At 39.0% G+C, this 24518-nt stretch overlaps 2 protein-coding genes and 1 long non-coding RNA gene across 3 annotated transcripts in view; all 3 read right to left on the bottom strand.

The window, feature by feature from the left end:
• Nucleotides 1-13105, bottom strand: part of LOC139711089 (rap1 GTPase-activating protein 1-like) — a 295166-nt gene extending 282061 nt beyond the window's left edge. The window contains exon 1 of the mRNA XM_071623028.1: nucleotides 13082-13105. The gene's annotated coding sequence lies outside the window, so the exon portion shown is untranslated. The remainder of the gene's footprint in view (nucleotides 1-13081) is intronic.
• On the bottom strand, nucleotides 13078-15192 carry LOC139710993 (uncharacterized). The gene has a single exon (XM_071622912.1). It carries the CDS (start codon nucleotides 15190-15192, stop codon nucleotides 13078-13080), a length of 2115 nt encoding a protein of 704 aa, XP_071479013.1.
• LOC139711142 (uncharacterized) overlaps nucleotides 15191-24518 on the bottom strand; it is a 108204-nt gene continuing 98876 nt past the window's right edge. The window contains exon 4 of the long non-coding RNA XR_011709497.1: nucleotides 15191-15600. This is a non-coding gene — a long non-coding RNA (uncharacterized lncRNA). The remainder of the gene's footprint in view (nucleotides 15601-24518) is intronic.

Genomic DNA, 24518 nt, shown 5'->3' with positions numbered 1-24518 from the left:
TATTTTAAGTAGTTCTAAACCTCCTGTGTGTGCATGTATGTGATGTAAGTACTTCAGCAGCATTTTGGAATGTATATTTTGCTTAATTTTTGCTCAATATTTTTTTTGATAACATATTCTTGGAAAATATTTCTTTAATTCTCTTTGTATTACTGTATACGGCCATATACTTATCAAGTCTAATTTTTCATGAATCGGGACTTCCCAACAATTTTGTAAGTGGGTAAATTTGCCAGTGTGTAGTACAGTACTAAATAGAGAAATGTATGAGGGTACATCACATTACCACAGTTGCGATGAGAGTTCATATTTTTGAGTGTTTTTAAATTTGCGAATAATAATAATAATAATAACTACAGCGTTCGTAGCACATGACTAGCAAAATTCACATTAACCCGTTCCTCCCGCAATTCTCTGAGTGCCTTAAATGCCCCCAAACGAGATTCTTTTCGCCCGTCGACAGAGAGGCACACAGGTTGGTAATCCACCTGTGTGAAGGCAGTCAAGCGGTTCATTGTGTACCCCTTTCTACGGTCAAGTACATGTGCCCGTGAACAATGGAAATATCGATTGGGTGCGAGGTATGAATAGAGCGTGCGCTGATGAGCTCTCAGAATCTTTTGTTCTACACAAAACCAGGTACCTGAATGAGGTGACTGGGGTCAGCGAACCCGCATTTCTAACTGATCTCAGCCTTGATCATTATGTACATGTTCGTACGAGTTTACAGCAGAACAAGCAAAAAACTAAATCAGGAAAAGGTACATAATACTGTAAAACCCCCTTTTTTTAACAGCAGGAGAACAAATCCTGATAGAATAAACTGATCTTTTTATCAAACCCACTTTTCTGAGCATTTTAACACAAAGAAACATGAATTTAGGCCACTGAAGCAGGCACCCTTGTCTTCATTTTGGGAACCTGGTAAACCAGGTTCCCGTATATCAGTTGCTCACACGGGAACCTGGTAAACCAGGTTCCCGTAAGGAACGGGTTAATAAAAACCTTGCAAAATATATGGCTTATACAGTATTTCATGTTTGTGAATTAATGGAACTTGTGAGAATTAAATATAGATCATATACTACTCGTCCACGGTGTAGGAACTGACTAGTACTTACAAGCATTGCTCTTAGTTGGTTCTATCATATTAAACAAACTTATTCATAATGGCCCTGAGCCTTAGTCATAATTTCTTTGAAATAGCCGTATGCTACCCATTCACTCTTATGTCATTGCATTAACTCTTTATGTGCCACATTCGCACGCCGGCGTGCCAACTTCGCATATTCTGCTCAAACACACAAATCCGCCCAAACCGATCAATATATCACCAAACGCCACAGTACAATGAAAGCGTTTCTCCCCATTCCATTCCTCTCACACATAGCTTGCATACAATGTGGTGATTTACTCACAAGCAGTGTTGCTTACTCAATTTCCGTATAAATTCTATTCTATTCTATTTTATTCGTTTCTATCACTGTTTTGTGTGCAAAAGTCATGCCTTTACAATAATGTAGCTAAGGGCCTATAGGCCTACTGGTCATTTGAAAGAAAAACAATCATAGTTTTGTCATACAATTTAGGTCCCTACATCAAAGTAAAACTTGACATTTCCTTTACAAGTTTGCTCACTACATGTCCAGCTTATCAGAAATCCATCCATCCAAAAAGTTTTATAGATTTGGGGAAAAACAGAATGCTTGCCAACGCATGACTAGAGGTGTCTCAGAATAATGTGGCACATGGGGGGTTTCCACCATGGCACATAAAGAGTTAAATTTGGTAGTTATACATTTTCATGTTTCAAATTATAATTTCCTGATTTTCATAATATCTTTGTACAGTGAAATGTAATTTGGATTGTTATGAAATATGACAAATAAATCAAATTCAATTCATTTCAATTGAATTTCCAAAATCCCGACAAAACTTCCAAATGGCTCCATATGTCTCTACTGGCTGATTGAACTTTTGAATGAAATGAAGAACTAGAAATGTCGCTGTGGCGACTGGTATGCCTCCGCCATAATGCATGGTTGGATATATACGCAATATGTGCAATCTTGGATATACGCCAACAAATTGTCACTTAATATTGATAAAACTCATTGTATGCTTTTTAGCAATAGTCTTAAAACCCTTCCTTTTCATATTAAGTTTAATGAAACTGAATTAAATCAAGTCAGTAGTATAAAATTTTTAGGGCTTTTTATTGATAGTGATTTATCTTGGAAATCCCACGTTAGTTATTTAAGTAATATTCTTTCTAAAAATACGGGTGTTCTTAATAAACTTAAGAGTGTTTTTCCAAGTCAAATTCTGCTTAATCTTTATTCTACTTTGATTACTCCATACCTTAATTATGGTATTCTTGTGTGGGGGAATGCAACTAGAAATCTTCTTGATATACTGTTCCGTATTCAAAAACGTGCCATCAGAAATATCAACCATGTCAGATATTTGTCCCACACGAATGATTTATTTTTGAAAAATAAAATACTGAAAATATCAGATCTGTTCAGTTACAACGTCAGCATATTTATGTACAAATTTTCTGCCAACGAGTTACCGGATGTTTTTACTAGCATGTTCAGAAAAAACTATTTGATTCATAATTATCCTACCCGCCAAAGTGACGCATTTCACCTTCCACGTACTCGAACAATTTTCGCTAAAAAAACAATAATGTATACGGGCCCTAGATACTGGAATGACCTCTCCCCCGAAATAACAAGCTGCTCGTCTTTATATTCCTTTAAACGTAAATTAAAAGAGTTTTTATTGAGTGCATATTTTGCAGACACTGAACAGTCGTAATGTCTTATGTAATACTGTGGTATGTTATTGTCCAATCAAACATTTTGTCAACACGTTACAGATTCCATTTAGGGTCTTGCCATCGGGCTCTCTGAATTCATCATTAGCATTTCCACACTCTACTTCGTTTCCCTCTCTTCCTCTTTCCCTCTGCCCCTCTCTAACCTTCTATGTAGAGCTTGACGACAGGCACCAAATGGCTTAATAGTTGTACATGTTACTTTTTGTGTCTTACTGATCATATCCTGTGAAAGTTTTAATGCAACAATAGTTTATAGTATATACACCAAAGTAGGCTGTATAATAATGATGGCTCGGTCACAGTAAGTTCATATTAATGTATAGTTTGTTTGTTTTTCTTCTACTTCTTTTTCTTCTTCTTTTTTATTACATAAAATTTGGCAACCTTACATCATCATTCTGGTCTTCTATCCGTTCTCCGTTTCTTTTTCACAAACACTGATTACTCGGGGCTTACAGCCAAACAAGCTAGCTTTCATGTAGGTCCCGTCATACTTCTCTTTGATCAACCCCATTTCGATTTCGATTTTGACCAGTTATCATTACATGTAATTACTGTGTTATCACCATGTATATTGTTTGTTTTCTGCACATTGTTCACAAGGTAAAAGAACTTGTCTGGTTTCTGTTGTAATGTTCATAAATGAGAAGTATGAAAATGAAATGAATTGAATTGAATTGAATGGTTCTCCGAATAGGTCTATAGTGTGATGACAGCTTCACATAACTGGCAAAATATTAAAATGACAGGTTTGTCACAAATGCTTTGAGTGTTCACTATCCTTGAACTAGGTTTATTTGGATGAATGGCAATACGGTCTATTTAAAGAGTGCAGGTATTTGGGGATTTGAGGATTTGTACCCAACTTTTGACCCTTTTATAAGTTTTTAAAAAGAGAAAGTGAAATTTAGCATGTTCACTTGACCTTTGACCTTTTGGCCTTTGACCTTTAGGCAAGAAACTTCCAAGAGAATCTGTATTGGGTAATATATGCATACACTAAGTTTCAAGAAAAAATCCTGCAGGTATTGCTTAGATGAGCAAGAAATAATGACAATTTGAAGAGTTGACCTTGACCTTTCACCCCCTGACCTTTGACCCATGACCCCTAAATTTCCTATGTGATCACTGCCAGTCAGTACATGTATATGTACTAAGTTCCATGAAGATACCTTGAAATATTTGAGATATGGAGAAAAAAGTAAAATTTTAACCTTTTGCACTTGACCTTTGACCCTTGACCTTTGACCTCATGACCCCAAGCACTCTCTGGGGAATCTTTATTTGGTAGTTCATGTATACACCAAGTTTCAAGAAAATACCTCCAGACAATGCATAGATATAGGGGAAATAGTGAAATTTTGAGCATTTGACCTTGACCTTTTGACCTTTGACCTTGAGCATGTGCGCCCAAAAGTTGATAGGAACAACTTCGCCCACTCATACATATACATGCCAAGTTTCATTAGGATACCTCTAACAGTTTTTTAGATACGCTGTCCACAAAATTGATTACGGACGGACGGACGGAAGGACGGACGGACGGACGGACAACCCGAAATCATAATGCCTCCGGCGACACTTCGTGGCGGAGGCATAAAAATAAAAGCACAGAAATGATTGCTGTAAAGCCAGTTGTAAGTAAGCTACAGCTTTGTACAAATAAATGGAAGGACAGACAAAAAGATGAATAAATGACTGAATACAAAAATACATGAGTGATAGGCAGAAACAGAAAGTTAAATATGAGAAAGAGAGAGAAAAAGAAGGAAAAATAGCATACTGAGAGTGGACAAGGTGATAACCACTCTTGACCAATCAATATTATGGGATCAATACCTTTCCATGTCCCTTTAAACAAAATCAATGGGAGTTTCCTTTTTCTGGAAGGAACAGGATCTACAAACACTGGCACTTGTGTTTACTAACAAACTTATTGAAGAAGTGAGCTTAAGATGATGTATGGAAAACACAGGCTAACCAAGCTACCCTCCTACTGCACCCTTTGAGGGCCAACAAGAGGATTTGTGTACCTCTCCATCACTCTCTTAGGATTGTTTCCCTCATAATCCTCTACTTTATGTTGCCCATTGGGATGCAACATGTTCATCTGGGAAAGTGGCCTGATTGCACAAACTGATATGGAAACATTCTTTTTAATTGTCCTGCATGTGACATGGAGGCTCCACTAAAATAATTTTCAACCTCAAGTATTCAAGATATCTTGCATTGTTATATTATCCAGTTATTTTTTTTTTTCTGTTTTTCCAGTTGATCTAACAAAGGTACAAACTTTTTAAATGTTATTTGACTGGGAGGTAAGGCTTTCTAGATGACTAGATTCATAGCATACAAGTCTAAATAAGAGCCCACTGTCTGTGGTGTGGTTTGATAATGCTATTTTCAATTAATGAAAGGACACACCATGGTGTGGTTAGTACAGGTAAATATCACAGGCAGCTATTTGCAAGTCTACAGGTGCTATGTCAACCCAATGAAGTGGGGTGGGGTCTCACATTCAAATATTCATATGGATTGATATCCAGTTTTGAAACAACTGCAAGGATGAGTCATTGGTCACTGATCATGCATCATGAAAGATTCAAACTCCTTTTATGCTATGTACAGAACATTCCAAAAGGTAATTTGTGTTTAGGACAGATATGACCTCATATCTATCAGTAGAAGGGTTTAACTGTGTTTTCCTTTGTGTATGTGTGTGTGCGTGTGTGTCCTCAACAATATGTCACACCATTACAAAAAGTGTGGTGACATCCTCCATAGGAAACAAGCGTTTTTAAATGCACCGCGCAGAGCGCACAATCAGGTATAGGACATTTACACGGACTCTCGACTTTATGAACTCATACCTCCCAGAATATGTCTTTTTGCATAAACGCAGCTGGTTTTTATGAAAATCTAGATTTCAAGCTTGCTCTACATACCTCATCTGTAGAGTTTTGTGAAAATTTTACATCGGTACCTTTCAAGTTGAAAATTAGGTGTCATTTCTCACTCAAACGCAATCAGCTCTACGACAACACGCAATTTTACATTGATGGCGTGCTGTGCCAACTGTGAGCAGGAAGGCCATTTTGAGAGGGTTATTTTACTGCCATACCTGTTGTATTTGTAAAATGCACCTGCCTAGTAAGTTGCAGCAAATACTCACATGTATTCATACTGAGTTTGGAGGAATTTCATGAAACTTCGCCGTCGGTACCTTTTCAATATTCATAAACCATGTCAGTTTAGCCCCGAGTGAATAACCCACCAATATGTTCATACACTAAAGCAATTGCGCGTCCCTGCGTGCTTCTCACTTGAATACGCTACACTGATTGGCTAAATGTCATTGGCCTTACGAGGTCGCATCGGGTCAACGCGTGATCGTGACGGAGCGCATATGCAAATTTATGACGTGACAACAGGTGCACGCGTCTTTATTACTATTTAGATTTCATTAACACATTAGCTCAATGTAGCATTTGTGGTGCGTGATTGCATCATGAATATGTATTATTCTTTAACGCTCAATGCACTGTGATAGGTGGCATGCAAATGACGGATCTACGTCATAGCTCAGTATCTGTTTGTCACCGTTCGCGTGTAGACTTTTTGTGATGCAGTTTTGTCTTTTTTAACAAGACTAAGAAATAATCACATAATCTCAAAAGTTCTCATCTGCTTCATATCTACCATCAATGAAAGCAAGGCAGAATAATCCATTACATTTGCACATGAGTGTCATCTATTAAATTGTAAATTGGATGATTCACTAATTACGAATAAATTTAATACCAATAGCAATGGACAACACACAAGGTGTTGATGGAATTTTGAAGAATTGGTCCCAAGAGTTTTTGCAATAAGAGGGGAAAGCAATTTTGACAAACATGCCATATGGCTTAAAGGTGATCAAATTTTACTAGAAATAATGAACCAAGGGCATGCTTTGATTGCAATCACTTGGAACTTACAAACAAAATCTCATTTCACATACAATATAAATATTGTTGAGGTAAAATACTTGTGTTTGGGTATTGTGCACGGGAGCTGAAATGGCAATTAAAGAAATAGTGATTGATACAGAATTGGAAGTTGAAATGGAACATGCATCAATCGTCCTGGGATCCTATGCATTACTCTCTTCTCCAGCCGCTGTTAAACTGTACTGGCTGGGTGAGTTTTGCTTTCCTCTCAAATGCCTTTTCCAAGCCTGTCAATTGAATAGAAGGAAAAGACAACGGCCTCCCGCCGTGTGGATTTCAGACTGCCCAGCCGTGTTGCCATGGTGACGGAGGGTTCGGCAGGGTTACCGCATCAGTTGGCTTTGATGCTAACAGTGAAACAAGCTCCTGAACAAGTGATTACTCAGTTGCTGTTGCTTTTTTGACATACAATGATGCAGTTATAAAATGGGGCAGCTGAATGGACACACCTTTGTTGCAACTGGAATATCGAAGCACTTTTTCAATAAAACACTGATGGATGGTTGATGAATAACAAAGACAGAAAGACAGATAGACAAGCAGAGATAAAGACAAAGATTTAAGAGGGGGAAAAAGGCAGACAGGGTATTATGGAGTCATAGACTCACTTCAACTTGAAAGAAAAATTCTGTTGAGAGAACATATGATCTACAGGTAAATACTGATAGTTGTTGTCAAACAAATAAGCTAAACACACGCTGTGCTACAGGTCCTTCCAATCAATACAATTGGGCACCGAAAATATTGACTGAGCTTTTGTTGTCCATCTGGGTCAACAAGAGGATGGAGTTGTAGGAACATGTGTAATCCCTTAATGGCATATTGTGTGATCAATAACTTACATGGTTCCTCCATGAATAATTAAGCATTTAGAAATGACCATGTCTTTGTCTGCAAAGGATCAATCCTGAAAGAACAGTAAAACACTCAAGTGAACTGTCTCAATCTATCTACCTGTCTCTGTTTAATAATTGCTTATTTTCATGCAATGGTGTAACAGGAGAGTTTCCTGTTCCGACTTCAGTATTTTGGGCAAGAGAGGGCAGTCTTTAGGAGATTTGATCATGTTTCATCAAATGCTTTGTGGGTCAGCAAATCTCTGCAAAGGCACTGGCACAGTTCTCCCTAGAAAACAGTGGAACATTACTCTCTCACTGATGTGATATGCGTCTCATGTCCTAACTTATTTCTATCAAAAGCACAGAAAACCCACAACACCAGGCGTATCCACAATGCATCGATAGCTACAGAACAAATAACGGTCACCTGAACAAGAAATTAGGTGTTTCAAGTTCTAACCCATTGAGGATGGGTTGATTTTGCTACAACACGCATTTCCCATAGACCCTTGCCCGAGTAATGAATTTGCTAGGTGCACATGAAGAAATCTTTCCACTTGCTGGTATGTTTGCTTTTCATAGGCTCTGCATTACATTATTGAGTTTGATCACAAAAAAAAAAATCCTTGTAAAACTACATACAGTATTTGTTTTGTTTTGTTTTGTGTGTGTTTGTGTTGTGTTCTTTTTTTTTGGGGGGGGGGGAGGGGGCATTTATGCTTTTATTCATTTATGATAATTCCCAGTTTCATTCTTTAATCATTATTATTGAATTGCACTGAAACTCATAGAGAAAAAAAAATAACAACAAACTTTTGCCGCCATGTCTGTACATAGAATTATATATCCAGCAAGCTTTAAAAAGCTTTTAAAGTTTATTTTCCCGACTTCCTTTTATCCAATAAGTTTACCATGAGAGTTTCAGATCACACAGTACAACTTCAATGTAGTGAAATAGGATGCCTGCAAAATTTGTGGACCTTGGTGGAAAAGTGAGACTTACAATAATACTGCCCTCTACAGCTGACTGTCCAGTTAGCCCCATCCTCCTCTCCACAGCTTCATGCACAAAATGCTCAGAGTCTAGCCGGATTTGTTGCACAGAACACTTGATGAATCTGAGCAGCTGTCCAGGAGGAGCAGGGAGGATGATTGTCAGTGTTTACTGGCAATAAACCTTCCATTTACCACCGTACTAATCTGACTGGAATTAAGTCAGAGCAATTAATAAAGTGGTTTATATGTATCAAACCACGGCTAACAAGGAATTGTTTCTGGGCATTTTTTTTTTCTGAGTGCCAATGAGCATATACAGACTGTGCAACTCTGCTGTTGAGTAATATGGGAATACAACTTGATATCAAGTTAAATAAAAAAATGTATAATATACCAAGGTACATACATAGAAGTAAAACACAACAGTCTCAAGTGACTGGCTTAGTGAAGACACAATAGATCTATGCTCCAAAAGTAAAGATCTCAAGCTCACATCTGTTCATAAGTCTGCTTTGAAAAGAAGATATACAGCGTATAAATATGTATACATACAAAACATTGTAAATAGCTAACCATCTGCCCTATTTTTATTACTGCTACGCAGTTCAATTCCCTGATGGTTAGATCATTCACAAATCATAAATTCATAAATCATTCCTAACATCAAACACAGACAATTTGTCATCTGCACGCTTAAAGGGAGGGTACAGTATTGGTGGAGATGAGAATTGGGCTTAAACTTTTTGCGAGATACTAAGAAAACACTATGATATAGTACAGAGCGTACCATTTTAAGAGGAATTCAAAGTTCATTTGATGAAAATCGGGTTTGGAATGACTGATACCTCCAAAAATAAAGTAAAACAAAGCGATGGTAATAAAGTGTGGGTCCAACACTTCATGAGAATCGCTCTTGTTTGGATATCTCAACCATTTCAAAACCAATTTTCATCAAATAAATGTTGAATTCCTCATAGAATTCATGCTCTTTCATATTTCATAAGAGGTTTCTCATTATCTCACCAAAAAATGTTAGAAACCTGAAATTAGGCCTCGACCAAAACTATACCATCATTTTAACAAGTCAAATTTGAAAAAAAAAAGTCAACTCTTATACAAATTCATCAATCATTTATAACATCAAACACAGAAATGCGTGCTTTAACAAGTCAAATTTTACCCCCAAAAAGAGTCAACTCTGAAACAGGTAACAGATACGGAAAGCATTTCAAGTAAATACAATGTTTATTTGCTGGCCTAAGGACAAAATCCATCTGACTCAATACTTAGAAATCAGACTGGGGTTTTTTTCTTCCTCTTTCTTCCTATCCTCCATCTTTTCCACTTTTATGATTTTCTAGAAGTGAATGTCAAACTGGACTACGTAGTTAACAAGGCATCAAAACTTGTAGGAACGAGCTAAATAATCCTTAGATTTACTGTACAGTCTGCCTCTCACAATTTCTCCTTATATTTATAACAAGTACGGCGCTGGCAACAAGTGATAATCTTGAAACTTCATTTGCCATTGCAATCCTTTTTGCAAGGAGGCACATTAATCAGCTTGTATAAAATACTGTAATTTTAGTGTAAACAGTCATTTGGGTTTTCTTTTCTTTTTCTTACCATCTTCTTGATTACAAGTTGTGAACACAACTGCTCCCAAACACATAAAATGTAGAAATGTTGATATTGGACAATAATGATACCAAAAGTGGCAAGACAAGTCTATTAGCAGATGATGACAGGCTGTTATGCATGGTACTTTTCTGCAAAGTTTGTTGTGATATTCTTGTTCAGACTGCCTTTTTCTTTGGTTGTAAAACAAAACATTTGCACAAATTTTGTGATAGCTCATTGAAGCAATCAACAAAATGTAAAAAAAAAAATTGAACTGGCAGTTTCTCTTACAAGTTTCCACACTTAAACACACTGTATAACTTTGAAGGACCAACATACCACAGTGCCAGATGAACGAGAAAACATTAATGGGATGTCACCATGATATAACCGGATCTACAAATATGAAAATTATAACATATTTGTGACTCCATTCTTAACCCAGTTTAGAAGGAAAAAAAAGGGCTACGTTATTGCCCTGTTATTATCTAAACTAGAAATATCACTTAAGGTGATTAATACCCCCGCCCCGTGACGACAGTCTTACCCAAGGAATGATCTTTCCTTGATCTTCTGCCATTTAAATGCCGTTACCATGGCAACGCAGCTTCCGACACGTTCGAAAAATATGTCTTGCACATCTTCCCACCAAGACTATTGTGTGTGCCACATTTCATAAGCTTTTGTCAAAAACTGAGGAAGTAGTTCAATCCACAAGATCTTTCCTTGATCTTCCACCATTAATATGCCGTTACCATGGCAACGCAGCTTCCGACACGTCCAAAAAATATGTCTTGCACATCTTCCCACCAAGACCAATGTGTGTGCCACATTTCATGAGCTTCAGTCGAATACAGAGGAAGTAGTTCAATCCGCAAGATCTTTCCTTGATCTTCTGCCATTTATATGCCGTTACCATGGCAACGCAGCTTCCGACACGTCCGAAAAATATGTCTTCCACATCTTCCCACCAAGATCAAGGTGTGTGCCACATTTCATAATCTTTGGTCAAAAAACTGAGGAAGTAGTTAAATCCGCAAGATCTTTCCTTGATCTTCTGCCATTAATATGCCGTTACCATGGCAACGTACTTTTGGGTACTGTCAAAAAATGCGTCTTGCACATCTACAACCAAAGGCACACATCTGTACCAAGTTTCATGGAAATTGGGCAAAAACTGAGGAAGTAGTTTGCAACACAAAATTTTCCATCATTTTGGCTCATAATATGTGAGCTGTTACCATGGCAACATACTTTTTGTCACTGTCAAGAAATGTGTCATGCTGACCTATATCCTAAGACAAACATTCAATATGAATTCCATGAGAATTGGAAGAACACTGATGAAGCAGTTTTGCCATGAAGCATTTTGCCCTATATTTTACCAATAACATGCCGTTACCATGGCAACGCACTTTTTGCCACTGCGGAAATATGTGTCTTGCACATTAACATATTCAGACGAACATCTGTACCTAATTTCATAAAAATTGATCAAAAACTGTGGGAGGAGTTCGCGATCTACAACCCAAGGCACACATCTGTGCCAAGTTTTATGGGAATCGGTTGAAAACTGAGGAAGTAGTTCGCGACGCAAGATTTGCAACGGACCGACCGCCCGACCGCCCGACCGTCTGCTGATTCCTATTGACCGATTCTGTGACGCGCTATGTGTATTTCTGGCATGGGCAGCGCCATACTGGGTGTATCATCCGACCCCCCCTCCGCACTCCCCCACCCCTCTCCCTACATTAGCACGCGTGCAGAATGAAAAACTGCGTTAGCCAATAGGCGTCTCGTACTGAGTGCGCGAATGCTTGCTAGTGCGCGAACCTTTGTTACAAGTGCGTGATAAACATGTTGCCCGGGGGTGGGGCAGAGCAGGGGGGGGTCGGCTGATACACACCGATACACCCACTATGGCTGCGCCCTGTGCCGTAAAATGTCTGCTGCCCTCAACGAACCCGAATCGGTCAATATACCCCCTTCAAACTTCGTTTGGCGGGGGTATAATAAAGGATGATGCACTATTCTGCATTGTGCCCCCCCCCCCAAAAAAAAAAAAAAAAAACCCACAACAACAACAAACCAATACACAAAACAAAACAAACTTAAGCACAACTTGTTATCATGTTAAGATGGCAAAATTAGTCTTCTTCCACAGAAAGCTAAGGATGGATTCCTTTACATCAGCACCCCACAACATGGCTTCCCTCATGCAATGCATCTCCCATATGTGACTTTTGAATCACTGAACAGAGAAGGCCTAATCATACATTTGACTTCATTAACAATAGGCTAATCACAAATCCAACTTCAAACCTTAGCACTATGATCTCATATACATAACCTGAAGCACTGACTTTTCAAGTCAAACACAGGAGCAAAGAATTTCTTTCATCAAAAGCAACTTTAAGCCAGAAGGACAAAGGTAATGCAACCATTAGGTATCCTGGAAGGGGAAATTAACCTCATATACTAACAAGTGTTTTTTAATACCTTGCTGTCCACTTTAGTCATCACTTTTTAGTCTGAACATATTATCTTTAAACTTTTCTCTGTGAATGTAAATGGTGCCTCCTATTCAGAGTATAACAGTACCACATCAAAAGCCTACATTTTGACCTTTTCAACCACCATGTCTTATCAATGGCCCTTCACTCTGATCATCAAAAGTAACACAAAAGACACAAATGTAAATAAATTGCATGAATTAAGACATATTACAGAGTCAATCAGATGTTAGAGGACAGGGGTACAGTCAACTAACAGAAAATGCTGACACTTACTTGGCACATTTGAAGCAGGATTTGTGGATGATGTCTGCAGTTGGCATGGCAACTTCATCTCCCCTTTCAACCTTGAAACCACACACTTTGCAGTCGCCAAGTGGTAGGAGCATTGCAGACTCACTTTTGCTCCGCCGCCTCAGTGACTTCTCAGCCTTTACACCAACAGACTCTCGCGATAGCATGCGACGTAACCCGGAAAAGGGACGCTTGTTAGAGGGCGCTGTTGTGGCTTCCAAGTCCTCCTCCTCCATAATGATGGAGGATCGCTTTTCTCGCTTGTGGCAACTGTAGGGATTGTTATCAGAGTGGGCTCGCTGTTTGGGTATTGAGACCTTCCCATGATCCTTCTTGCGAGGCTTGGGATACTTTTCACTCCTTCGTACAAAAAAGTCTGGCTGCATGATGCTGCTTTTTGCGTGAGGCAGAGCTCGGTATGAGGCCGGCAAGGTGCTTGATTTGGATTTTCCCCCACTGAACTTACTCTGAGAATTGTCCACTTCGGTCAGATCCTCTCTGAAGAGACTAGATCCAATATTCCTTGGCAAGGTGCCAGATTTGCGAGGCTCCTCATGTTCCTCAAAGACATCATCGAGAGTACACGTGTCCATGCGTCCCTCGCTGCGACTACGTGTCGGCAGTCGTAGACGCTTGAACCACGGCGATGACTTCGTACCTGCATCATTTCCCTGGGTGGGATGACCATTTGCAATTTCGTCATCAAAAAAGGTAAGGGACAAGTCAAAACTAACTTGTTTTCGTAGGAGAGGAGCACTGTGACACTCCATCGTTCGGCTGCGTCCAGTAAAGCTGGATCCCCGCTCACAAGTCATCTCATTTCTACTATCCACAGAAGAGCTATCGCATGTCTCACTATCAGTGGTGTGCTCCATCAGCTCGTATGCACAGCTTTCGCCCACCTCCCCTTCATCATGGTACATTCCGTTCATTCCACTCTCAGCACTACAAATCGAATTATCCCTGGACAATTCCATTTGGCCCCCTAGGGGTGCATTTTCAATTCCGCTGTCATCCTGTATTGCATCCTGCTGGTGTGACTGTGTGACCACAGCACTGGAGAAATTGCACTTTGTTTTGGGCAGACCCATCTCACTGACTTTCGAAGAATTCACACCATATTCTGGGTTGAAATTAACCCTCCTGGTCCAGATTTCTTCTACCTCAGGTTTGGATGTTGAGTAATTTGTGCTGTCATCAAAGGAGAGAGAGCGAGTAACCTTGAGGTCTGGTCCAGCTATTAGCTTATTGCAATTGTCATTAAAGGCTTTGCCATCTGGCTCTGTGTGATTAATTTTGGTCGTGTTGGAATTATTGCCCTGCACTGTATGTCCAGAGTCCAGGCTGGAGCCAGCCTCAGACTCCAATGGTATATCAACGACAATCAGTCGTGGGGAGTCGCGGAGCTTGGGTTCAGAGTGAGCATGCTGGAGAGCATTGGAATCACGAACATTGTCATTGATCTCATTTGTTCTCTCACTGTACGACATGCATCTTGAGGAGGCTGAACGACGATTAGGATGCGGGCTCGAATGTCGTTGTTTATTGATAGAATTACAGCTAACACTGACCCCAACGTTGACCGGCTCGGCCGAAAAGCCAGTATTGTTGCTGCGACTGCGATTCAAATTCTGTATCCTGCCCGCATTCCCAAGGTATGTCAACATTGCGGGTTCACTAGTCTGTCGAAATATCCTCCTATCATTCACACACTCCTGTGAATTACTTCCCCGATCTAACGCCGGATTTATCGTCAACATGCGCTGCCCAGATCCAAGACTAGGGGTGCAGGGACGCCTCCTCCTTTGGTAACGAGCGTCACTGAAACCCGGGTTGTAACTGAGAGAGCGACCAAACATGTGGGTCATCTGCGGCCGCCCCAGAGCGAGACTCAACTGCTGCTGCTTGTTTCGATTGGTCATATCTGCCAGGCATCGAGCCATCGTTTCCCCAGCAACCGCCTCCTCAAAGCTCATAAGCCGAGGGCGGTGCTTGTGCTGAATAGCATCCACGCCGACAGACGATGAGGAGGACTCCCCACCACGCCCAGTTGTGCAGATGTCTTCGTCACCGTTCATCTTACATCCCACCATCTCTCCCAGCATAACGCCACCCTCCATCTTGACCTCTAGGCTCCCAGCGTCATGCTTCTCTTCCCCCTCCCGCCTCCCTGGTTCCTCCATGGTTAGAGCCCCCCTCCCTCAGTGGTGCGCGGCATTAAATAGTCTCACAATCAATCAAGACGTGGTCCCCTGTACTCCTCCTCCTCCTCTTCCTCCTCCTCTCATTAAAGCTTCAGCTCGTTAGGTGATTAAAGCCAGAGTGTTGACCAAACAGGGCGAACTCATCAATAATGTGGCTGTCTCCCAGTTTCGTCGTGTTCATAACACGCGCACAGATCTTGCCAATCACCATTGGGGCCTCAAAGAGTCTCTTCAAAGGCCATTCATCATGTCTATCCCACTAATCCACTTCTGGTCCTTGAGACTACAGCCAATTATCTGCATGAAAAGAAAACACACGCCACACTGTTATCCATGGATATCTAAGAAATTGAGATTGATTAGTACAATTTCATGCATACATTTACAATTACAATGTACACTTTCTATGTACTCTGTTTTGCCAGTTCCCTTTGCAACATCATGTGTGTTAATTGAATTGTTTGAAATCTTACAGCTTTAGATTCTTGATTCTTCACAATGATGGAGAGAAAATCAGAGAATAAACCAACAAGTCATAATATAAATCCATTCTATGTTCACTGTATGGATTATGGTTTATATATGAAGAAACTAAATTCATCTACCCATATATAACATCATTTCATCCACTGATTTGCACTTTAGAAATGATGATACTCAGTCTGATGAATGACAAAGGCTTCTGACTGTTTGGTAACTAAACAGTAAAAAGCTGTCTAGGATGCAACAACCTGTACAAATTGTAAGAAACAGAGGAAAAACGCATGCTATCAATTAGATGTTTGTGTAATTTCATATTATATATATATTTTTTAAGTTAAAAATTCAATAAATGACTAGATCTTCCACTAATGTTAACTCCAGCTGGTCCTTAAAGAGTTGATGAATTGAGTCACGTACTCAGAAATGTAAACCTTGCTGATTAATATAACCTTCGTACTGTAGCTATGCAATGTGAATCATGCAGCGCAAGAAAATAATGTTTATCATAGATATTATGCTATAAACATACTGTAAGATTTCTATGAGAAGACCATAGAAAAAAAAATTTTTTTTTCAATATTTAAACCTCAAAATAGTTTCAAGTTTTTCACAATAGCTTGATGCAAACAAAATACCATGGGTATGTGTCACACAACACTTTCCGTTCCCGAAGACATCAACAACAAAAAAAGAAAAAAAAAACAACAACAATACACTAACAGAGAAAATAAATGTTTTGGAAGATATGATATCTACAATCATCTCACACGGCCAGGCCATATCATAAACTCAAGTACACTCTAGATTAGGACTGAACAGGTTATGCGCTGTAAATCATTGCACAAATTTGAGAGCATGAATGACATTTGACAAGGCAGCTATGAACGGAGCCCATCCACCATCTCAAGCCATTCAAACATGCTGGTGAAAGATGGCATTTGCTTTTGGATAAATCATGACCTGTATCACTATAAACAGAAAATGGTGACATAGACTTCCCTTAAAACAATTTTGACATGATTTTCATTCCCACTGTTGTTGTTGTTGTCGTATTTTGTTTCTGATGTTATCGTGTCGTGTGACCGACGGAGATATCAGAGGTAATCAAATAAGTACACTGTAGCAACCAGCAGCACACAACGTCGTCTGCTCACTACCTTATATATATCAAATTTGGCCATCTATTTTTCTTACAGCCATCGTTCCTCTGACAAAAATACCCCCAGTCCCCCCCCCCTTCCCCCTTTTCTCTTTCGAGAGAAAAGTTCAGACAAATCTGATCGTTTATACAATACCATGGTAACCAGCACCATGGATAAGCCCATGAGAGACAGTGACACACTCCTTGTAATTTGATTGCACTTGAAGACAGATGGCACGTAAATAGATTAGAGAGAAGCTTAGTCTTGTGGTCTGAACTTCAGACTCTCAGACTTATTCATGCGTTTCTCTACTTGATCTTGTTAAGCCCTGCATATGTTTGCACTGTTTAAAGGTACGTGTTCTCTCTCGAAAGCAGTATTATCCTATGATTGATTCGATCATCTTCGTGAAGACCACTTAAAGACCTACTGTAGAGCAAAAAATGTTCAGGGCATGAAAATTTCTGCGAATTGGACCCGACGGGCCTTTTTGCGGCATGAAATTTGCCACTGGCATATAATGCATACAGTATAGACAACAACTTTTTGCATGCATTTTAATTTCGCGTTTTTACAGTAATCCACAAGTGCTATTTCTACTAATCAGATAGCATGAAATGTCACCAAGTTCCTGTATACATCATTTTTTCAGTGAGTCTTAATTTTCACAAATCAAAACTTCCCAATGATTTTGTGAGTGGTTAAATTCGTGATAGCGGAGTACAGTACTGAACGGAGAAATAATATGTGCACATCACATTCATATCAGGATCAGAGTGAATATTTTTGCATGTCTTTAAATTTGCAAATAGCACCTGATTCTCAAAAGTCGCAAAAACAAAAACCTCATGAAATATTTGCCGTATACAGTATGCTCTTTCCTTTCTTGAACTTCTAGTGGCAGCTTCTTAAGTTGCCATGCCTCAAAAATGCTTGAATTGTGCCCAGGATATTGTGTTCACAAATCTTACATTCCGATGATTGCTTAATTGATGTTTTATTTACCTCAATTACTACAAACAGGGGAACACAGGCTGTATGATGGCCTAGTTTATCTTTGTGAAGACAACTTCAAGACCCGACTCATGGATGTAAAATACTCATATCACATGCACGCATCACTCCACAGGGTTACACATCAATGTAGAAACAGTCCCTTTTCCTATTCCTGTTTATTTTAAAGTTTTCAAGTCCCATGACGAAAAAGGTACAATGAACACTTGTTTTTCATATTGACGCCCAAAATACACTTGTCAGAAATATAAAAGGAGAGGAAACAGTGAAATTGCTCCTTACTGGTGCCTGAGTCACTAAAAATGCAAGATACAGCAGATAATACAATCTATTGTAGAGATAGTTCTTGCCAAGTCTTATGTTTGCATACACTATAATTCACTGTGTGATAGAAATATATTCATATTACACAAAGTGTACTTGTACTTTGCCTGCTTTAGTAACTTTTTAGCTGTTCCACAGAAAAAAGATATATCAGGACCATACATGGATCAAACCATGTGTCAACTCCTGTCTTTATGACACTGTAATAACAATCATAATTTCCTGAGTTAAAAGTCTCTTTAACATGAAAGGGATGAATACAAAGAGACTTGTCCACAAAAACCACATAAACTGATTGCAGAGGATATGATGAATAAACTACCATATGGCAAGCCAATGATGTCATATAAATCCAAAATTTATAAACTTAGTTTATCGGTTGGTTGATAACCAGGTTTATTCGATAGAATCTCTCTTTATCAAGTGAAAAAAACAAGTTTCTTCACTTGATAAACTTACTTTATCACCAAAAAACTTACCCTATCAACTAATGAACTACGTTTTTATGCAATAAACTAAGTTTTTTTACTGAAAGAACTGAATTTTACTGCCAATAAACTCAGTTTATGGCATTTATGGGACATTTGGCTTGCCATACTACCAGCAAAACTTCATAACCTCAAGAACCAATCACAATATTGTGAAATAACATATTTCTTTCCTTATGCAAATATGGTATAAGTTGTTGGGCAAATAGACACGATGCCCAGAAAGAATGACCAAATGTTGTGACTATTTAATTTCCCCAGGTTTAAGTAGAAGTGTGCAAGAGCAACTTTTGACCAATGAAAACTGACAGATTTTGTCACATGACACAAAGTATTGTGACATCACTTCCCTCCCATCAAGAGGCCAGCTCCTCCTCTATTTTCACTGTACTACTAGTGCAGGCATCACTTCTTCGACACACACAATATTCACCTCATTTCATGGAGGTCTGTGGTTGGGACTCTGGAGTAAAACACCACATTTACCATATTTAAATTTCTGGAATTGTCATTGCCGTGTAAATGGGCCAAAATGCAATAATAGCCGGGTTCACACGTACAAATTAGCGGGATGACGATCGCGATGCTCATCCCGAGTTTTTAGGCGAGCGTCCACACGTACCAAATTAGCGGGATGGCGATCGCGATCGGTATCCCGCTAATTTGGCGAGCGTCCACACGTACCGAATTATCCCGCTAATTGCCGATAGAGACAACAACAAAGCCTGCAAACTGGGTCACACAGCGCCCTTCTCTATCACTGCTTGCGCGCACTTACCTTTGTCTATTGTCTTTTACGCGTCAGTGGTGTGGTTCGCGCGCTGTTGTTGTTGTGCTCCAAAGAGGTGAAGGACCTCTTCGCAGAGGCCTGGCTGTTGTGATGTGCGCATTGCATGATGGGATGTAAAAACTCGAGATTGTAATCCCGACCGTTCACACGTACCAGCGCGCGGCCAATTATCCCGCTAATTGACGAACCAGCGCAAGATTTCTTGGGATTAGCATCGCGATGCTTATCCCGCTAATTTTCGGGTTTTTTCTGTCCACACGTGCAAAAAACTCGGGATGACGATCGCGATGCAAATCTCGAGATTTGTATCCCGCTAATTGGTGTACGTGTGAACCCGGCTATTGTTGGAGAAAGTGGGTGATATAACTGGGTCAAATTCAGCATTCACATTCACACGTGAGATTCCACAAATTAAAAAAAACAAAAAAAAACTGCCCCCACCCTAAACACACAGACACAAGTATACACACACACATACAAACACACACACATACAAACCACATATTCCATATTGTCTCCTACTGTTGTCATCTCCTTTCCATTTTACATTTATAATTGATTAAGGAGGAAATGAAAAGCTGCTGGATGTTTGATCCCAAAGGAGGTAGCTCTTGATGGATTGAGGGGAGACCTCTAGCAGTTCAGCGAGACAGAGTACAGGATCAACGAACAGATACAACACACCACTAATAACCATCTTCATGCACACATACGGCACTGCAATTCACACATGGCGATGGATCGGACTGTGCATCAATCATCTCAAAAAGATTTCTGGGAATATCTTGTGCTGACAAAAAGGCTTAAGGAATCTGACTGGGGGGGGGGGGGCACTGTTCCATGGAGATTTTTTGTCTTTATATAGATGTCAATATTTCGATAGGATTAAAAACAATGTATAGCTAGAAAGATGAATTTAGTTAATCAGCAACCAGAGTTAATATTTGTTATCTTGAAGAGAAAAGCAGTTGAATGGTAGACAACCACAGAGTGCGCTATTTCAATCTTGGCCCAATTTCACAAAGTACACAAGCAATTTTGCTGTTCCCATGGTAACAAATGCCATGCTCACAGCTAGTTAGTTGTTGTGTTTATGTTGCTGACAGTAGCTGCAATTACTGTAAGTGCATTATGAAAGTGTCTCCCAACCCAGAATGACAGCAAGGGTTTGTGACAGTAGATGAAAAAGTGTTGATGAATGGTGAGAGGGTGATGGGCTAAGAAAGGAGAAGACAGATCATAAGATAAATGGACAAACAGACAGACAGACAGACACTGAATACCAAGGGAATGACATTAAACAGGTAATGCATCTCTTGTAAAAAAATGCAAGATAAAGGGAAAATGACTCTTAGCAATAATTGTACATATCACATACATTTTTTAACTCTTATCAAAATCAATTTTTTAACAATTTGGAAGATAATATGATTACATCATTTCAAAATATGTAAACCAAACTATCAAAAAAAGTTTGTTTTAATGTAACAGGAACCAATACAGGATATATCAAGTACATGGCAAACAATCAAGCTTTCTTTTGATTAATCAGTTGAGGACGGTTTGATTTTGCTACAACATGCATTTCCCATAGACACCTGCCCGAGAATACTCGGGACTTGTCCTCAACAGGTTAAAATCAAATGATATTGTTCTGTGTCTAACAAAGCTTCTTACTGGACAGGAGACAGCTTGCGACAGACAAAATCTTATCATTTGTACAGGAAGATTATGCTGTTGTAATGACTCAAAAGTAATAAGTATAACAACCAGCAGAAATCACTCTTTTCTCTTTGACCACAGTCCACAAATCATAAATTCCATATTTTCATTACCACTTCTCTCCCTCGCTCTTTTCTCTCATCAGAACTAGCAGAAAGCAGGCTTACTGAGAAAAGAGAGCGGTAATTAATATACCTGTTCTCGTTAAGTGAGTGGCTGGGACAATCGACCAGGCAGTGAGTCACGACAGAGTGTAACACCACAGCAGATAAAGTCTGGGATAAGGGGGTTGATGAGAAATAGCATTCAAGACGCAACAGAGATACACTGTGCTCATCGTCCACAGTTCAAGTGCTTAAAATCTCATCATCACCATTTTCATCAAGTGCCTGTCATCATCTGGATACAGCGAGAGCTTCTCAGACAACACCAATCTCTGGAATAAGGGGTGTGATTGGTCACAACAAGGAAAATTATATCCCATGAGAAGAGAAAGTACTCCTAAATGAATGAAAGCATTCATATTGAAATAGCACAATAAAAATAACTTAAAGGACAAGTCCACCTTTATAGACATGTGGATTGAGTGAATGCAGCAATATTATTAGTAGAACACATCAGTGAGGGTTAGAGGAAAATTGGACAACCCGTTCAAAAGTTATGAATTTTTGAAGTTTCTGCTAAGTCACTGCTGAATGAGATGACTACTACACCTTGTGATGTCACACGTGTACAATGATATAAAGAAAACATAAAGAAAATTCATATTTTCACTTTTCTTGCATAATAAAAGAACGCTTGACTTGCCTCTTTCAGAAGGGAGGGGGAATAATATTACCCTCAGTATACGTCAGCAACAAGTCTAGGAAATGCGAACTTTTTTCAAAAAGTAAAAATTTGTGAAATTCTCTTTATATTTTCCTTATAAATATCGTTATACGCAAGTGACATCATACACTCTAGTAGTCTTCTCATCCAGCAGTGACTGCACAGATAATTTAAAAAGTCATAACTTTTGAATGGATTGTCCGATTTTCCCCAAACTTCCACTGATGTGTTCTACTAATATTGCTGCATTCACTCATTCCACATGTATATAATGGTGAACTTGTCCTTAAAGTGAAAAGAATTCTTATGAACAAGAATACCTGACTGGCTGAAAGGCCATATTTGACCTCATGTGATATGCAGTCATATCTAGTTCTCAACAGTCAACTAACAGTGATCTCTCTCGCAGAATACACCATGTTCACATTGGTGAAAATAATTTCTCTATTTTCACATTTGTAAAAAAGCAACAAAAATAATTTTTGCACTTAGAAACTGTGTATTACGCACGGTAAAAATGTTCATTATTATTATTTTCATGAACACCGCCCCTTATTTTGGTCAGTGAGACAGAGTACAATTATGGCCTTGATGTATAAACTTCCTTGAAAGTCCTGACAAAGACCATTTTAAATCAGTATGAGATGACAATAAGCAAAATTGTGATGGCATCTACATGGGCAAAATAATTATAATAGCTTTTGTTTTTGTCCTACCTAGTGGAACTGAGATAAATTTGGCAGTTTTGTAACTCCTACTTTAAAGTGTCATTCTGACTGTCAAACTGTGCAGTCTCACTGTATGATTTGTTTGACACTAGTACGAGCTATGGTGGGAGAGAGAATTCTTGTCTTACTCCAAGCTATTGCTAACCTTGTGATCCTTCACAAACACCAACACTTTCAACAAACTATTACCCTTGATGATATGACAGTAAGCAACTAAACTAAATCTTGGTTGTGGGATAAGACCTTCTTGGAAATAAAAGAGATCTTCTTACGAGTAATGTTTTGTGTTTCATGCATTCACTGGTTTCAATTCATTATCAGATGAAACTGAAAGTCTTTGCACTTGAAATTAATAGGTGTCACATAAGCTTATCACAAAACAGAAACCTTCATAGATGGTTCTTGTTTATTTTATGCAGAACCAAAAATGCACTTTCCTTTTGATAGTATGATATTAGTCAACTATTGTCAAAGACACCATAATCATGAGGGCGCTGTGGCATATTGGATTACAACTCCTGACCCCCAATCACAGGAGTTCGATTGCTGACCAGTGCTTACGGACGAGATGTTTTTACCCATGTCCCTCTTGCCCCAGGTGTATAAATGGGTATAATACCTGGCAACGATTGGGTAATAATAATGGCAGGGCCCTCTGGTAGAGCAGTGGCAACACTGAAGAGGTTACCCTGGATAATAATGATGATGATGATGATACTACTACTACTACTACTACTACTACTACTAATAATAATAATAATAATAATAACAATAATAATAATGATGATAATAATAATATCATATATTATAATCAGCTGTTAGCACACAGACGATGCCCACTTTCACACTGTAAATTTCTCTCCTGTTATCACATCGCTAAAACACGTTTCTGACCATGTCTATGCTCACAGTGTGTGCACACATTGAAATGAGTCTCCCACCACTGACATGCAGCAAATAACATTCCAAATAACAGCTGCTTACTTAAAGGTCCTATTTACCTTTGGGAACAATGATTTGAAAAAATGTTCAAGATATCACATTTGATGCATAATATGTGTAGGTCAGTTGTATCACAAAACATCCTACCGTATGAAATTTTCGCAATAAAGCTTAATATATAAGGAGATTTCAGTATTTTTCTCATTAAACCATAACTGTAGACAGTTTAGTCCGGAAACATTTTTATTATAACTATTGTTCACATTTTGTGTATTTAACAATACTTAACATCGATTATACGGATTCAAATTTTTACAGTGGTTGTTTCTATCCCAAACTCACATTTTAGAACTATTTTAAAGCACTAATGCTGGGTCTTTGTCTCATCTGCAAATGGTAAATCATGCCTTTAACACTGTAGACTGTCAATCAACTCTGCAGCTCCAAACACACATGCATGGAAGAGTATGTAATAGCCATGTTCACACTGCATCGCCATGCAAAACTCAGACTGCACATGCCTAAACAAATAACCCCAGGGTGAGCCCGAGCACCTGAAATGTCTCTTCGCATGCCAATGCATATCCAAAGAGTTAACATTTGTGTGTGTGTGTGTGTGTGTGTGTGTGTATGTCAAGACACAGGAATTAAAGGGATAGTACAGGTTTGGTTGAGATGAGAAATAGGCTTTCGAATTTTTGCAAGATACCAAGAAAACACTTATGATATAGCACAGAGCATACCATCTTAACAG

Source organism: Diadema antillarum, unplaced genomic scaffold (assembly GCF_040938485.1).
Source record: "Diadema antillarum isolate AM-2024a unplaced genomic scaffold, OU_Dant_1.0 scf00000039, whole genome shotgun sequence".
Taxonomy (NCBI): Eukaryota; Metazoa; Echinodermata; class Echinoidea; order Diadematoida; family Diadematidae; genus Diadema; species Diadema antillarum.
The sequence above is the reverse complement of the archived record's forward strand: the minus strand, read 5'-3'. Positions and strand labels throughout refer to the sequence as shown.

Excerpts from the sequence above, each read along its gene's own strand:
- LOC139710993 (XM_071622912.1), bottom strand. The coding sequence starts at position 15,192 with ATGGTGGGATGTAAGATGAACGGTGACGAAGACATCTGCACAACTGGG.